Here is a 16,752-nt window from a genome sequence, read left to right on the forward strand (position 1 = left end):
GCATCTCCTATTTTAACCACAACTGATTTTCCTATTTTGTCGTTTATAATACAGGAGACGATCAAACAGCTCCAGGAGGAGGTGTCTTCGATAGAAGAAGCACAGTGTGTCTTCACCACATTCTCAGAGTGGCTCAGCACTGCTCAGAATAACTTCAGCACCGTAGCTATTAGTGTTGATGTAGTTGACCGCTTTGCTTTAGAGAGAAAGATGAAGAAACTTGAGGTAAAGTTTTCAACGCAGTGTGCACATTCCATTTCTTTATCTAAACTAGACTTCGTAGTATCACTCTAAACTATGCACAAATATTGTTTAGCAACAACATTTTATGTCACTTCAGACTCTTCAGGGTGACATGGAGCAGGGTCACACTTACCTGAAGGCGACGAGGGAAAAGACGGAGCATGCCATGGCTTTCTTGGAAGAGCCTGAGGCAGATCAGCTCAGGGAGGAAGTGGACATTCAACTCTTTCAGCTTGAGGAGTTAACGACTTCTCTACGCACAGAGCACAGCTCCCTTGAGAAATACATTTCACTCTCCAAGGACTTCATGGATAAATACAAAACCCAAGCCCAGTGGGTGAAGGAGACAAAGAACTTTTTAGCGTCAAGTTTAGAACCAAAAGCCGAACTCTACCAGAAAAAAGCTCAGTTGGCAAAATATAAGGCAAGTTTTTCTTCAGCTAAATTGTGATTTCTTTCTCTCTTTTTTTCTGCAAAAAATGGATTCAATGTTTCACTTTCTTCTCATTTATTCAGACTGTTCAGCAGACAGTAGATTCCCATGAGCCAGCTGTGAAGTGTGTCATTGAGAAAGGAGAGGCTCTCCTCAATTCGTTTAGCGACCCGACCATCAGTGAAAACATGAAAAAGTTACAGGCTGATTATGAAGACCTTTGTTTGGCAGCCAAGGTATGCACATGATAAACAAGTTCAGTTAATTTTTGAAACAAGAACTGGTTGCACAAACTTGAGTTCATTGTTTCTAATCTTCACTAGTTCATAATTGTACATTTTACAGACTAAAGAATATACAAATGACCTTATTGATATTTGGTTTAATGTTCCTGAGCAAATTGCAGAGAATCCATGCTTTTTTTTGTTGCTATCAGCAAGTTACCAGCATAAATCTGGCTTTATAATTAAGTACTCTAGTTATCAGAATTGGTAGAGCTCATTTTTATTGTTCGGTTTTCTGCCACAAACATAGCTTTTCGGTTGATATGGGTATGTTACTGGAGACGTGCGCGCACCCCTTCAGGACGCATCCTCGGTGGTGGTGGAGCGAACGGAAGGGCGGATCTCCCACATATGTCGAAACCCAGCCTACTTATAGGCAGGCCAACAGCGCCACAAATTAATGTAATCAAATTACCAAAAAAAAAAAAAGAAATTATCCAAACTCCAAAATATCTCAACAAAGAATCATTCAACTAAAGTCTATACAAAATAATATAGGAAGAAAATAGATAAAAATAATTAATAATGGGCCCAAAGCACATAAAAGGTACATTTCATACATTCTCCATAAGTTTAAGGTGAAGTCCATTACACAGATGCTTGATGTTGATCCCATTTAAAGCCAGTTTGTATGTGTTAAGGCATCATTTTCATTTAGTAAATTGGATCAAACTTAAATTGGAACAACCAAATATTCCTCATGTCGTTCTGGTCAAATATCCAAGGGTGGTTTCTCTGCCACTTACTAAGGAAAATTTTTTCAGACATTGGTAAGGTTAGAGAAAATGTGGATTAGAGGAAATCCACAATATATTCAAAAATGTGCATCTAATTCTTATTTGTGCTTGTTGTAGAAACATGTGCAGAGCCTTGTGGAGTGGGTAAAAGAGCACGAAGATTACAACAGCGAGCTGCAGGAAGTTGAAAAATGGTTGTTACAGATGTCCAGCAGGCTTGTGAACTCAGACTCAATGCAAACTGGAAACATGGAGATGGCAACTCAGCAACTCGCCCGACACAAGGTGAGCATCTCCATAGTGTTTACATCACAATCAGTTTTTACATTTTATTCTGTTGCTATTTGAACTGAAAATATGGAATTACTCACCTTCCCTTCTGTTTGTGTGAATGTTTTAGGCCATGATGGAGGAAATAGCCAGTTTTGAGGAGCGCCTTACCAGCTTGAAGCAGAAAGGAGAAGGTCTTATAGCCGGCTGCACAGAACAAGCGCAAGTTCAAGCTAAGATTAGTCAGCAAGTCCAGGCCCACCTACAGGGAACAAGAGACAGCTACTCTGCCATCTGCAGCACTGCCCAGCGTGTGAGTCACAGATAAACACAAGTATTCATCTTTGCAGTAGAAAAAGCTGGTACAAACTATTTTCTTTTAGCTATATTTAGTTCGTTAGGTTCTGATCATCCTCTTTTAATAGGTCTACCTGAGTTTGGACCGGGAGTTGCAAAAATATGTCAGTCATCAGGATACTTTGCAACAATGCCAAACCTGGTTCTTGACTGTGCAAGAAGAGCTTCAGCTCAATGATCAGGGGCCAACCGGACTTCAGGAAGCTCTGAAGCAGGTGCTTAATGTCACGCAGGATTTGAAATTTCAAATTGTGATTGCGTACTTCATTTATTTTTCAAATTTATTTCTATTACCTAATGTTACTCACACAGGTGAAGCACTACAGAGCTCTTCAGGAGCAAGCCAGCACATATCTGGACCTGGTGTGTTCTGTGTGCGACCTGTCTCATGATGCAGTGAGAGTTGCAGCTGCTGAGGTCCAGCAGATCAAGCTCATGGTCAGTGTTGTCCTTGCTTTATTCCATGCGTAACGTGTGTACTTTACTTGAAATCAGGATTGTTGATATAAATAATAAATACTTTATACCTTTTTAAATTAAGATTTTAAGTTACTTTTAAGAACTTTGTTTCTGACAGGAAGTGACAGGAGTCACACAATAGATTAAATAAATCAACAAGGAATGTCATTAAAAAATGAGCATATCCCTCTATTTGCATTTTAACAAAGATTACATTTTAAAAATGATGTTTTTCCTTCTTAGTAATGAAAAAGCCTATAATTTTATTACAGCAGTCTAAGCCATCTTATCAGCTTTTTGCATGCTTCCACTGGTATGTCAACATCTCTCTATTATAATGAGTCTCTGAGGTTGGAGGGACCATCACCCTAATTCTTAACTCCCTCCACAATATCTCTGTCATTTCAAAACATTAATACTACTTTCACTCCGAAGAAACATGTCGGACAGATTAAAATCTAAATCTGAAATTTTGGGCTTGATTAAATCCACAGGACGAAGTCAGTATAGCTACTCAGAGAAACGTGTCGTGAATGTGACACCTGTCTGTGGTTGTGTGCAAATTACAAGAGGATAATGAGTTATAAGTACTAAAGTCGTGGTTTCTATGTGTGCAGATAGAAGAAAGGATGTCTACCGCACAAGAACTTTCAGAAAGCTGGAGGGAGATCAAAGAACAGAAACAAGATCTAACAGGCTTGTTCCAGGACATGGAGCAGCAGCTTCTCAGCCTCTCTAGAAGACCAGCAGAGCTGGAGACTAAGATTGCTCAAAACATGTTGTTACAAGCCCAGGTGGGTACAAGCATCACCAGAATCATCACATTGACTTTGCACCTTTTTTCTGTGTATTAGCCTTTGGTGTGAGAGGAGACATTTAATCACTAGTTCTATTGCCTGTGTCTCAGGAGTGCTGCCAGCAACTGCAGTCCAAACAGAGCACCCTCACTAAAATGACAGAGACTGTGAGCAGACTGATTGGTGGCCAGGACACTGCAGAACACGCAGAACTTGATCGTCTTAGCCACTCTTGGCTTGAGCTCTGCCACCAGGCGAACAAGCTCCAGGCCCAAAGAGAGGAGGATCTGCAGAGATCCAAAGATTACCATGACTGCATCACTGCAGTGGAGGAGCTGTTTGAGCAGGTGTCCAAAGAGTGGGACAATCTGGCAAGGTGGGTTTGAACATAAGGCAAACCTCTAATCAGTAAAATTAATTAGTGATATAATCAAATGTGTTAAATTATAGATGCAGTTTTTTGGCTTTCATCCTTAATTTTCTACATTTACTTTTATGATGGGTCTTTTTATCATGGTGTTATATAAGCTACTATAAAATACTTCATATATATATTATTCTTAAACAGAAGCAAAATTACATAATCTATAATGTGGGTGCTTCAGTGCAATAACACAGTGCAGACCTATAAAATAGGACTAGTACTTTAAATTCAGGAATATTTCATGGTGACAGTTTTTAGCAGTTTCTATCACTTTTTTTAGTGATTTGCAAAGTTAGCATTGCTAACGCTAACATCAGTCTGTGTGTATTTCCAGATTGTAAATGTATCCACATAGTGTAAAAGTCTGTTTCTAAATCCTTAGAAGTTTAACAATTTTAGACCTAAGTTTCAAATATCCACCTGGATATTTTTGCTTATTTTAATTGTACGTAGCTCTTTAAATGTCCTGTGAGTAAATGTATATTTGCCCATTTCTCCATAACAACTGGAACTTTCAATATCTAGCAAGTTATTTTCGCAATCTACCATCTAGAAAAGTGTTCCTCAGATTAATTTGACTCCCTGCTTTGGGAGGGGCGAAATTACCGTAATAACCCGATGTTGGCTGGAAAGCGCAACATCTCCCCTTTCAGAAACCGTTGAAATTTTTCAGATGGTGCAAAATGTGGCGGAATTACGGTACATCGTCTGCAAATCGTCACCAATACGTTCGGTCTGTTAGTTAAGGGTGAAACCTCAAAAGAAAAAAGATAAACATCAGTTTGTTGCTTCCATGTGAACAAATGTTTAACAAATGTGCAATGAATTGTTCATTTTTTATTGCCACAGAACCGACGCTGAAAGTTCGTCTCAACATTTGGAGGCACTAAGAAAACTCGCTGTGACTCTGGAGCAACAAAAAGGAGCCCTGGAGAACCTTAAAGAGCAGAAACAGAAAGTCATCCAACATTTAAACTTGGACGACAAGGAGCTAGTGAAAGAGCAAATCAGTCACTTCGAACAACGGTGGTCTCAGATGCAACATCTGATCGAAAGAAAGATCCAGGACTCCATGGTGACCCTCGAGGACATGGGCCAAGTGGAGGCTCGTCTGAGAGAGGCTCGGGACTGGGCGGAGGAGCAGCAGCCTGCCCTGTCCGAAGCCATGAAAATGAGCCCACCGCCCGAACTGGCCCAGAGTTTCCTGTTCGACCACCTCAGCATCTGCAGCGAGCTGGAGGCAAAGCAGCTCCTCCTGGCTCAGGCCATGGCTGACGCAGACAGGGTGCTGCCGCGGCTGGGCCTCAGCGAGCGCCAGCACCTGCAACAGCTGATTTCCGACACGCAGTCGGAGGTGGAGTCTCTGAGCGTCAAAGTGGTGCAGCGGAGAAAACACCTCAGCAAGGCTTTTACGGAGAGGACGCAGTTCCTAATGGCCGTCAATCAGTCCATTTCCTGGGTTCAGCAGAACGAGAAGAAGGCCCAGGCAGAAGAATACATTGCTTTGTTACCTGACGACCTGGCTAAGCAGGTGAGAACGTGCAGGAACATCCAAAGCAGCCTGAAAGCCTATCAGAGTGAGCTGACCTCCCTGTGGTCTCAGGGGAGAGACCTGATGAGGGAAGCCAGCGACGAGGAAAGGAATGAGATTCTCACAAAGTTGCAGGAGTTACAAAATATCTTCGACAGAACTTTGCACAGATGCGGCCAGAAGCTACAAGAGCTCGAAAAAGTACTCGTCTCGAGAAAGTATTTCAAGACCGACTTGGAGAAAATCTGCCAGTGGTTGAAGCAAGCCGACATTGTCACGTTCCCTGAAATAAACCTAATGGTGGGAGACGCTGAACTGCAAGCGCAGCGATCAAAGTACCAGCAGATAATCGAGCAAGCCGTCGAGTATGAGAACCTTCTCCTGATTGTGCAGAGAGCGGGCCAAGAGATACTGCCCACTCTCAACGAAGTAGACCACTGCTATTTGGATGAAAAACTCAACACCCTCCCTCAGCAGTACAACAGCATATTGGCTCTGGCCAAAGAGAAACAGGAGAAAATCCAGCAGGCCATTCTCACCAGGAACGAGTACACGTCCTTCATAGACGTCACCCACAAAGCCCTGAAAGAACTCGAGGACCAGTTCAACAACCTGGGGACTCAACCCGTCGGCCTTCAAACGGAGGACGTTGTCATTTTGCAGAGCGATTACAAAGCAATTCTGGCGGATCTCGGCAACCTTGGTCTGGCTGTGAGCGAGCTGAATCAGAAGAAAGAGGGCTTTCGTAGCACGGGGCAACCTTGGCGGCCAGAAGAAATGACTCAGCTTGTGAGCTTGTACAACGGGCTAAAGAGGCTGGTCGAACAGAAAGTCGAGCATCTTGATGAAACCTTAGAGTCTTTCGAGGACCACAAGGCGATGGCTATGCAGGTGGACTCCCAGTTGAAGGCCACAAAAGAGCAACTGGTGAAAGTGAACGCGGAGACTCAGTCTGCAGAAGAGAGGCTGAAAAACTACCATGCCCTGGCGGGAAGCCTCCAGAGCGCCAACTCCCACTTGTCGAGGCTAATGGAGCAGATGGACTCTCTAGCGCCCCGTGTGGACCAAGCAGCTCACGACGCATCCAAAGAGCAGGTCATTTTGTGGCAGGATGAGCTGCGATCGCTACAGGCCGCAGTGGGCGAACTGATCGAGGAATGCGAGACCAGGTTCATCCAAAGCAAAGACTTTGAGACGGAGATGAAGAGGACGCTGGACTGGTTGCAGCAGATCCGGGACGAACTCAGCTGTGCTGTCATTGTTGATGTCAGAGTGGAGAAAGTGCAAGAGGAAATCAGAAAACAGCAGATCTTACAGGAGGAGGTGCAGTCCAGACTCAGAATAGTGGCCGCTCTCAGTAGCCAGGAGAAGCAGGAGTACATTAGTGCCAATGAGCTGGTCCCTGCTCATGTCGATATGAGCCTCGAAGAAATGGCAAAATTACAAGCAGACGTCCAAAAAGCCCTGAGTGCCAAACAGGTGGGATAATTTTGACTTAACCACAAACTCTTAATTCTCAACTTGATACGCTGCTGCCACACTGTTTACTGTCTTAGGGGCGAGCGATATGGACTTCAAGTTTTGTCACGATATTTTGTGTTATTATTGTGATAAGAACTATTTATTATTTCTTTTTTAGGTAACTGTATGACTGTGACTGTGTGTCACAGCAATTGTAGCCACACAAACACAAATAACGCTCTTGAAAAACACTCCCATTTGTGACTGGTGTCTTTAGGACACCAACTATAAAGTCTTCAAATAGGCAATCATTAAAAAAAACTAATAAATTAACAATGCTAAGCCTGGTGGGGGCACAAGTAAAGCCTGGTGACCCACCAGGCTTATAGTACGCTGAGGAAAATCCTTAACTGTATTTTCAAATTTATTGCTATTTATTGATGCTTTCCTTGAACAAACAGTGGAGAAAATAGTAAATCTAGCTGTGCTGACAATATAATGTCTTGAATGTGAGGAAATGAAGAGATATTGTGAAGTTTAAAGTCCTGTCAAGTCTTTACACCACTGAAATAAAAAGCAGAATAATGTAACTGGCTTTTACTGAAAGTTATTAGATCAACACTAATCTGTTTGTCTTTTCTCTTTGGCTTTATGTGAAGATTACTTTGGAGGAAGCCTTGGTTCTGTGTCAGAAGTATCACTTCAGGATGCAGTCAGCCTGCGAATGGCTGGAGGATGCCGTCTCTTTCCTTCAACAAGCTAGCTTGGGAGTGGACGTCGAGAACTACGAGGAGTGTCTGCGGCAGCAGGTGGATATCATGTCAACGGAGCAGGAGTTTCTCATCCATCTGGAGGAGCTGCAGACGCTCCTCCCTCAGCTGGAGAACGTGGTGAACCCCACAGCGAAAGAGCAGCTAAGAGTGAGCGTGGAGTCGGCGAAGCAGAGAGGAGTAGAGGTTCGAGATCAGCTCCAGTGTCACCGAGATGTTCTGCACAGGTAGGATTTACAAGGCAATGATGATTATATTCATTAACTATCAAAAGTATAAGTTACATTTGTACTACAACAAATAGACTGAGAAACAGTTTCTTCCCCACAGCCGTCAGAGCCATTACTCCCTGCCGCCCCCCCTCCCACACATATCATAACCTCGCAGTCACACATACATATCCCCCACCCCCACACAGTCATATTGTTCTGCACTTTGCACTGTCACATCATCTGTACTTTGCCATAATTGGACCTGCTGCTACTTCTTTGGTGTGGTTGAGTGCCTTTAGTTAATTTAGTTGTATATATTGTTATTATTATTATTGTGTGTTTGCTTATTTATACTGTATATATTTGACCTTTTGCACGGGAGCTGCAATGGAAATTTCGTTGAATTCTGTTCAATGACAATAAATGCTATCTATCTATCTATCTATCTATCTATCTATCTATCTATCTATCTATCTATCTATCTATCTATCTATCTATAGCTCATTTTCAGAAACAAGGCAGTTTGAAGTTTTTTACATCATAAAAATATTGTAGTCACCAATTATGAAACAAGTAATAAACATGAGATTTTGTCAAATGTCATCGTCAGAATCATCAAGCAACAAAAATTTGTTGATCAATGTTCCTCTTACTAAAGGCAACTCCAAATAAGTGGGTCTTTGGCCTTAATTTAAAGGACATCTGCAGAATACATCTATTTAGTTTCATTAGTTGTAATGACTGGTTTTCTCATATAGATGATCTGGAAGTCAATATGCAAGTTTATCTTTAATTTCTGTATAATTGTGTTCATCACATCCGAACAGTATGTGCATCTGATCTGGACAGTTTTGGGACTGTCCATGTTTTGGGACCTGCACAGTCCCAAAACATGGTCTGCTAATGTGGATCCACACGTTTCGTAAGATCATTGGAATCTAATTAATTATTCTTTTCTCAGCTGTGTGGCCCAGTGGAAGTCGTTCCAGGAAGCGAGACAGACTGTCATTGAGTTAATGAACGAAGCCGAAAAGAAGCTCACAGAATTTTCTACAGCCAAGGCGGCCACAAACCAAGAGGCTGAAGACAAGCTCTGTAGTCACAGGGTATGCATCGTGTTGCCTTGCAAATATATTAATAACCCTTTGAACTGATTCACATTTTTACAGCAATATTTCAAAACTCAACATAAAGTTGTGGTTTGAAAGAAAATGATTTTTAGAAATACAAATCTGAAAACTGTAGTGTGCATTTGTATTTAGCTCACTTTAAAAGGTAATTATTTGTGTTGATAAAATCCTAATTAAAATACATTCAAGTTTGTTGTTGCAACTTGACAAAAGGTAAAGAAAAAACATACAGTAAATCTATATAAATACTGATAATGACACTGAATGTGTTAATAAATCTCTGTTTGTTTTTTAGTCCCTGGTGTCACTTGTGAACGGGTTTCAAGAGAAGCTGAGTGGTTTAGAAGAACAAGCTGCTCAGCTGGAGCTGGTGGGGAGTGACGCCAGTAAGGCCACCATCAGTCGCTCCATGACCACCGTGTGGCAGCGCTGGACGCGCCTGCGCAGCGTAGCAAGGGGACAGGAAAGAGTACTTGAGGACACAGCCCAGGAGTGGAGAACATTCAGAGAAAAGGCAATATTACAGCTTGAAGGCAAAAGATCTTGAAAATTTAACCAAAAACAAAACTTTGTTATACAAAATGTCTGTTTTATTATAGATGGCGAAAGTACGAGCGGTATGTGAGGAGCTCCAGAGCCGTTTCCCTGACAGCGCTGTGGAAAAGGCGTCCAAAGCCACTCTGCAGTCTCTGCTGGATCAGCATGACTTGCTGAGCCAAGACCTGGAGCGGGAACTCTCGTCCCTCATGCTGCTGCGCCAGTACGCGCTCAGTCTGCTGCACGACGTGGAGGTGCCTTCACCAACAGCAGATCAAGACGAGCTGCCTAGCTTAAGAGAAATCAGGGCGGTCCAAGACCAAATGGAAAGGTAACAAGTCTGACCAGAGTTAGTGTTGCTCTGAATCTGAGTTTTTTTGTCTTACAAATGGCTTTATAAAATAAGTACATGCATTTGGTAAAAGATGCTGTTGAATATTTATTTTGACATTTGCCTGCAGCCTTTTGACACAGTCGAGAACCAAGCGGGCCCAGGCAGCTCAGGAGCTCAGGGAAAGGGAGGAAGTGGAGAAGGAGCTTGGAGTGGTGAAAGCCTGGATCCAGGAGACCAGAGAGCTTCTTCTCAATCCCACCCCAGATATTGATTCTCTGTTGCAGGAACTTGAGGTGTGTCTATTGTTTTTTTGTTTTTTTTTCTGGAGATGCACCTATAAGAATTTTCTGACTGATTCCTAATCCCTCATTGTCTGTACAGCTTTGGCCTGCTGATATAAATTATAGATAAATCTACTTTCTGCTGAAGAGCTAAACATTTTTTATTCTTCCAGCCATGACTGTATATAAAGTCATACTGCTTGTATGAGCGGAGTTGCTTAAAAACAGGTTACGGTAAAAAATTTAGACGGTTTTTATTATAAGTCATTGCACAAGTTTTCTTTAGCATTTTGTATTAGCAATTGGCGCAGTTAGCATCAATAACTGTAAACATCTGTCCTCTTGTATATTGCTTAGAGAACGTATCATCTTATTTTCACCCTGAGTTTTCAAAGTTCCCTAGCAGACAAAGACTGGAAGCCCAAAAAGATAAAACATAGTAACTTTGCTATTGTAGCCTTCCTGTTATTTGTTAAAAGTCTTGCTCTCTCTTGCTTTTTGGAGCCTGTAGGAGCTATATATAATATATAAACAGTATTCATGACCTAAAGAATTCAGGAGCATTTTAAATAGTTTCTTATACTGTATTGCCGTTCTTCCTTTGACTTTCTTTTTCCCAACACTCCACTGAGGGTGTAAATAGTTAAATCTGATTATTCTTCCTTCAGTAATAGCATTCACACCGAAGAGTGTTGCTGTTACTGCAGCCCTATGGCTCTTTGGTGTATTTGTTAATTGGTGCAGATTGAATGTTTTAAATTTCAGGGTTGATCAGGTTGAATATTGTCAAATTTTGGTCACCAGTCAATGCTTTGGTTAATTTCTTTATCAAGATATTTGCATCATACAAACATACTGAAGTTTATTTTAATTTAACTGATGTTTGCATCACATAATGTGTTCCTTGAATCAAAGTATGGAAAGTGGAAGCTGCGAACATCGATGTATATGTACTGCTGTTTTTTCTTTTAAATTGTTCTTTTATTCTGTGTAGATTGTACATGGGGAAGTAATTAATTATCGGCAGAATGTGGACAAGTTAGCCGAACAACAGCAGAGCAAGTACCTGGACCTTTACACCATCCTCCCATCTGAAATCTCTATGCAACTAGCTGAGGTCTCTCTTGCACTCGGGGCGATTGAAGATCAGGTAAATCAGACCTCACAAGAAATACTCAGCTCAGAAAATTGTTCTGGTTTTCTAACCTTATTTTTATGTCGTTTTGTCTGATGTTCCAGGTTCTATGTAAAGAGAGAGAATATCAGAGAACTAGAGAAATAAAGGAGGACTTCAGCTCCAGAATTCACGGGATGTCAGACAAATTGAAGACGATCTCAAATAAGTTTAAGGAGAAATCTCCTGATGTCGACCATGCCAAAGAAGAGGTCAAGGTAGGTTTTGTTTGCTCTTTCTCTGCTTGTTGGTCAAGTTAACATGTATTACTCTGAAATATGATTTGCCTTGCCCTTAACAACAAAGGATTGAATTTTGTCCTCAGAGTCTTTTTGAAGATTTGGACTCCTGCGGCCGCACATTGGCAGAACTGGATACTGCTGTGCAAGAGTTCGGCCGCAGAAACCCCCTCCTGGCCAAGCAGCTCAGTGATGCTATAAACAAGCTGTCAGAGATGCATCATCATACAACTCGATTAGCAGACTGTAGGAACAATTGGCTCAAAAAGGTTTGCGTTTTTTATTGTTCTTCTAACTTAGAAAAGACAGTGCTCTCCAACCGCCGTACTGTGCCTTGTAAAGGTTACTACTACAAACATTAGTGCATTGTGTTGAGGTTGTATGATATATAGAGCAGTCCTTATTTCGGATCGAATCATTTTAAATAAAAAAAATAGAGTGATTTTTTTTTTTATTTAAAAATGTGGAAAACTGAGTCTTTTTCCTTCCACTTCACAAATACAGACTACTTTATGTTGGTCTATCACCTAAAAACCCAGTAAGTTTGTGGTTGTAACCTCATAACACGAAAGAGTCAAGGCTCATGAATACCTTTGTAAATCCTTATGCTAATACGCACACAAGGTTATTAAAAATATCTGTTGTTGACTGTTTAGGCTGTCTGCTATTTAGATGAGTATAATGAGATGCTGGACTTCATAGTGAGGTGGTCAGAGAAAGCTAAGAGCCTGGTGAGAGCAAACATCATCTGGAACTCCTCTGTTCACCTGCAGGAGCAAATACGGATGTATCAGGTGAGCAGAGCAATTTTGACGTTTCATCGACTGAGTTTTGTTTTTGCATTATTAGATAGATATCCTGTAGGAGTTTACGGCCACTTTGACACATACTTTTATAAAGCAGGAAAGACTGACTAATAATTTTGTCACCCTTGTGCTCAGGCTGTTTTCCGTGAGTCTCGAGAGCTCCACAGCGATCTGGAGTTTATGGCAGAGAAAGTAGATCTTCTGTCTGAGGTGCTGCAGGTTGAGTCCATGAGCCAGGAGGTGTGTGAACTCAGCAGACACACCGATGAGCTGCAGCAAAGCATCAAGACTCGATTGCAAAGCCTCCAAGACGGACACAAGGTGCAGTAAAAATGGTGTTTTGGGGTTTTTGTTTGGTAGAAAAATTCCACATTTTAGATTAATCTTTACATGTGTTATTTTAGAGTATGGAAGCTCTGGAGTTTGAAGTCAAGGCCCTGCATGTTGCTCTGGAGCAGGTTCAAGCCACGCTGACGTCACCGGAGTTAGCCCGGCAGAGCCTCAAAGAGCAACTCACTCAGAGACAGGTGCCTTCTTCAGTCGCTTTTTAATTCACCATGTTCTCTTTGCTGGCATCATAAAACTTTTTCTGGGTTTGCAGCGGCTGCTGGCCGACATGGAGAGCTTCAAGCAGCAGGTGCAGGCGGTGCAGCTGTGCCAGAGCGCCCTGCAGGTCCCAGAGGAGGTGATGCCCAACCTGGCTATTTGTCGCACAGCTCTTCGTCTGCAGCAAGAAGCTAGTCAGCTGCAGCACGTGGCAATACAGCAGTGCAACATACTACAGGTGCTACAGTACAGTTCTGCCAGCATGAGTTTGTTTTAGCACACATAAACGAGAAAATGAGTCTGCTAATGTAGCAGTGTATATATAAGCATTCTATCTAGAACTGTTATTACAAATACAAATTCTGTATGGTTGCTGTCCAGGAGGCGGTGGTTCAGTATGAGCAATATGAACAGGAGGTGAGAGATCTGCAGGGGCTGATAGAGGAAGCACATCGGGTCATTCAGGACCGACCGATCCCCACCAGTAATATTCAGGAGCTGCAAGCCCAGATTCTGCACCATGAGGTGAAACCTCTTCATTCTATCTATAACCCACATGCTGGGGAATAATTGAAAAACCCTGAATGTAAATAAATTAAGAAAATGCTTGCACATTTTCTTAATTTTTACTTTTTTTGTTTGTTTAGGAACTCGCTCAGCAGATCAAAGGCTACCAAGAGCAAATAGCTTCACTGAACTCAAAATGCAAGATGCTGGCAGTGAAGGCCAAGCATGCCACCATGCTGCTGACTGTGAGTGACGTGGAAGGACTGCCTGAGGGGCTGGAGGACCTGGATGAAGAAAAGTCCAGGAAATCTTCAGGACAATCTGTAGTTGTAAGAGAATATTATCCAATTTCCAAACTGAAGAAATTAGGTTTTGTTATGCAATGTTGATTCTTTGATTCTCTTTTCATTTGGCTCTCAATTCATCAGCCTATGAAGTTCTTCTGTTGTTTTAATAATAAAAAAACTAAACATCCTGATTAATATTCTCCTAAAAACCTCACACGTCTTCTATTGTTTCTCACATAATCTGTCAGATGACGGCTGGCCGTTGTCACACTCTGTTGTCCCCTGTCACTGAGGAGTCTGGGGAGGAGGGCACCAACAGCGAGGTCTCCTCCTCTCCTTTGTGCCGTTCTCCTTCTCCTGTCTCTCACACTGAAGGCCCTATCACCAAGGTTTCTACCCTCCTCTGCTCTTAATTCTGCCAGGTTTCCTAACACCAAATAACTGAAATATCTTTATGCTCAACTCTCTTTCCTGTGAACTGTGTGTAGTATAACTGTTGAGCACTGTTTTCACTGTTTTCGTGTAATAAATGCAGTAAATAAAAAAAACAAAAACAGAACTCGGCCACTGACATTGATTTCACTTTGCAGGTTTATCCTGAGTAGTAATGTGTTTGTTTGTTGTTTTCTGCAGCTTGGACGGGGAACCCTCACCAGAGCTCCAGTTCAGGAATTATACGACCCAACATTTGAGTCTGTGGCGAACTTAGACGACCTACAGCGCTCATGGGAGACTTTAAAGAATGTGGTATGTGAAAAGTACAAATTGTCGCACTTCTAATTAGCTTGGTATTTTATTTAATCAGCAACATGGGTTCATTAAATCCTAGCGTTTTAGAATATGACAACTTTGAATTAATATGTTGGGGTGTGCAGCAATTTTTTTTTCTAGCCACTAGATTTCATCATATTAAAATTGATCTTAGCAAGATAGTTAATCATAATGTAAGCTTCTTGGAAGTCTGGTTTATTAACAGTTTTATTACTACTGATGTTAATGACTTCCCAAATTGACCGTCTGTGTGTTAATACTCACTGACACACAGATAAGTGAGAAGCAGAGATCCTTGTACGAGGCTTTGGAAAAGCAGCAGCATTACCAAGGTTCGCTCCAGTCAATCTCCTCTAAAATGGAAACACTGGAGTCCAAGCTCAGTGAGCCATTGGAGGCGGACAAAAGCCCAGACAGCAGCATGAAGGCCCATGAGGTGAGTGTTGTAAATACACTTCTTCCATTACGAATATCTTTGTGGAGCTTTTTAGCCTGTAAGGTTACAGTGAAGCAATGAGCATTTGGTGGAAATAACCCTGGATCACAGTCATAAAATCACATTTTAACTGATGTTAATGTTCCTGTGGTTCAGATTGAATTTCTGTTTTACATTAACATTATTTTAAGTGTTTGGGTTATAATATTTTAAGCCATTCCCTCACTTGCCTCCCCTTTTAAACCTGTCCTCCATCAATCCCTGCCTTCAGTCAATACTCACACCTCCCAGTTTTCACTCCTTATTTCAGATCCTCCTGTGTTTCTCTCGTTTTTATTTGTTATTTTACCTTGAATTCTGACATCAGCATACATTAGCCATCACTTGCTGCTATTAAAATGGTAAATTGACTCATTTTATGCAACATTTTTCTAGTAGTATTAACCACTCAAAGCATTTGAGACGCATTCACCTGTTTGCACTGACAAACGCACAAACATTAATACACTGATAGACATATTGGTAGACAACATGTGGTTATGTGCCTTGCCCAGAGGCAGGGAGGAAGTGATTCCTCACCTGAATGTCATTTCAGTCTTTGTATCCTCGTTGTTCCTAAGAGATTACTTTTTCATACTGTGAAAAACGCAGCTCTCTTCTCATATACTTTGTTTTTTAAAAAACAAGCATTACTTTTTATTTTTGTGACACTTTTTGGTGTTTGATGGCATATTTGGAACAATACAACATATCCATTCCATAAAACTAAATCGGATGAGACGTTTTCAAGAAAACAGACTTAAAGAAAATCTTTTTCTACTCTTTCTGTTGTTGTGTTCAGGATCTCATCCAGGAGATTCACAGTGTCCAGGGAGAAATCGACAGGCTGCAGGCGGGCTTCACAGAGGACATTGCTGCCGATGCTGTGGACTCGGATTTGGCCGACCAGCTTGCCATGCAGTCTTCACTCGCTGTGCTGGCTGAGAGGATGGCCACCATCCATATGAAAGCTTCAGGGAAACAACAACTACTGGAGGTACGTTTGTCTCCATGCAGACATGCATGAGGGAAGTCGTAATATTTTGTTGCCATTACTAACACAAACAATTTAGAAGTCAGAAATATACAAAAATCCCAGCTTCAATTCTTAAACAGACATAAAAACTGAACACACAATATTTGCGACAGATTTCAATCACTTTTTTAGCAAATTCAATTTGATCTGTCTTGTTACAGGAACGGGCCACAGACCGTCTGGAGGGTCAGCGTCAGGAAGAAGCTTTGCAGTCCTATTACACTGACGCAGACGAACTGGATCAGTGGCTGACTAGAACGCGCGGCGCTGTAATGTGCGTCCTCGACACTAGACCTGCAGAGGAGGCCGATGAAAACCACCAGCTTACAGAATGCCAGGTAGGCACTTGAGAGTTGTCTTAAAAATGCACATTAATAACAATTAAATGAATTTTCAACTAGAAATGGCTTCTAGCTATAAGCAGAATTGATCCTAACAAACTGAGCACACTGCAAAAACTTAAAATCTTACCAAGTATTTTTGGTTTATTTTGTAGTGCAAATATTTTAGTATTCTGTAAAAAAGACAAAACTAAATTATGAGTAACTTTTAAGAAAGACATATGACCTTTTTTTTAAGTAAGTGATTCCTTAATCTTGATGAAAAAGTACTAACTATAGGTGAAATAATCTGCTGGTGGAACAAGACATT

The 16,752-nt window shown here is 41.5% G+C and overlaps 1 protein-coding gene across 18 annotated transcripts in view; it reads left to right on the top strand.

Moving 5' to 3' along the window:
• syne1b (spectrin repeat containing, nuclear envelope 1b) overlaps positions 1–16,752 on the top strand; it is a 105,928-nt gene that overhangs the window by 52,067 nt on the left and 37,109 nt on the right. For 17 of the 18 annotated variants that reach the window (XM_032547532.1, XM_032547541.1, XM_032547535.1 and 14 more), the window contains 29 exons: positions 55–225; positions 341–667; positions 760–912; positions 1,815–1,982; positions 2,098–2,280; positions 2,393–2,539; positions 2,637–2,762; positions 3,401–3,577; positions 3,691–3,956; positions 4,854–7,014; positions 7,656–7,993; positions 8,940–9,084; positions 9,404–9,622; positions 9,708–9,976; positions 10,107–10,272; positions 11,255–11,410; positions 11,500–11,652; positions 11,760–11,942; positions 12,330–12,467; positions 12,615–12,800; positions 12,884–13,006; positions 13,081–13,263; positions 13,407–13,550; positions 13,673–13,861; positions 14,068–14,208; positions 14,453–14,566; positions 14,865–15,026; positions 15,868–16,062; positions 16,263–16,439. In XM_032547532.1, the coding sequence (XP_032403423.1) occupies positions 55–225; positions 341–667; positions 760–912; positions 1,815–1,982; positions 2,098–2,280; positions 2,393–2,539; positions 2,637–2,762; positions 3,401–3,577; positions 3,691–3,956; positions 4,854–7,014; positions 7,656–7,993; positions 8,940–9,084; positions 9,404–9,622; positions 9,708–9,976; positions 10,107–10,272; positions 11,255–11,410; positions 11,500–11,652; positions 11,760–11,942; positions 12,330–12,467; positions 12,615–12,800; positions 12,884–13,006; positions 13,081–13,263; positions 13,407–13,550; positions 13,673–13,861; positions 14,068–14,208; positions 14,453–14,566; positions 14,865–15,026; positions 15,868–16,062; positions 16,263–16,439 (7,260 nt within the window). The remainder of the gene's footprint in view (positions 1–54; positions 226–340; positions 668–759; positions 913–1,814; positions 1,983–2,097; positions 2,281–2,392; positions 2,540–2,636; positions 2,763–3,400; positions 3,578–3,690; positions 3,957–4,853; positions 7,015–7,655; positions 7,994–8,939; positions 9,085–9,403; positions 9,623–9,707; positions 9,977–10,106; positions 10,273–11,254; positions 11,411–11,499; positions 11,653–11,759; positions 11,943–12,329; positions 12,468–12,614; positions 12,801–12,883; positions 13,007–13,080; positions 13,264–13,406; positions 13,551–13,672; positions 13,862–14,067; positions 14,209–14,452; positions 14,567–14,864; positions 15,027–15,867; positions 16,063–16,262; positions 16,440–16,752) is intronic. The other variant, XM_032547544.1, reaches the window with a different exon arrangement.

This window comes from Xiphophorus hellerii, chromosome 19 (assembly GCF_003331165.1).
Source record: "Xiphophorus hellerii strain 12219 chromosome 19, Xiphophorus_hellerii-4.1, whole genome shotgun sequence".
Lineage (NCBI taxonomy): Eukaryota > Metazoa > Chordata > Actinopteri > Cyprinodontiformes > Poeciliidae > Xiphophorus > Xiphophorus hellerii.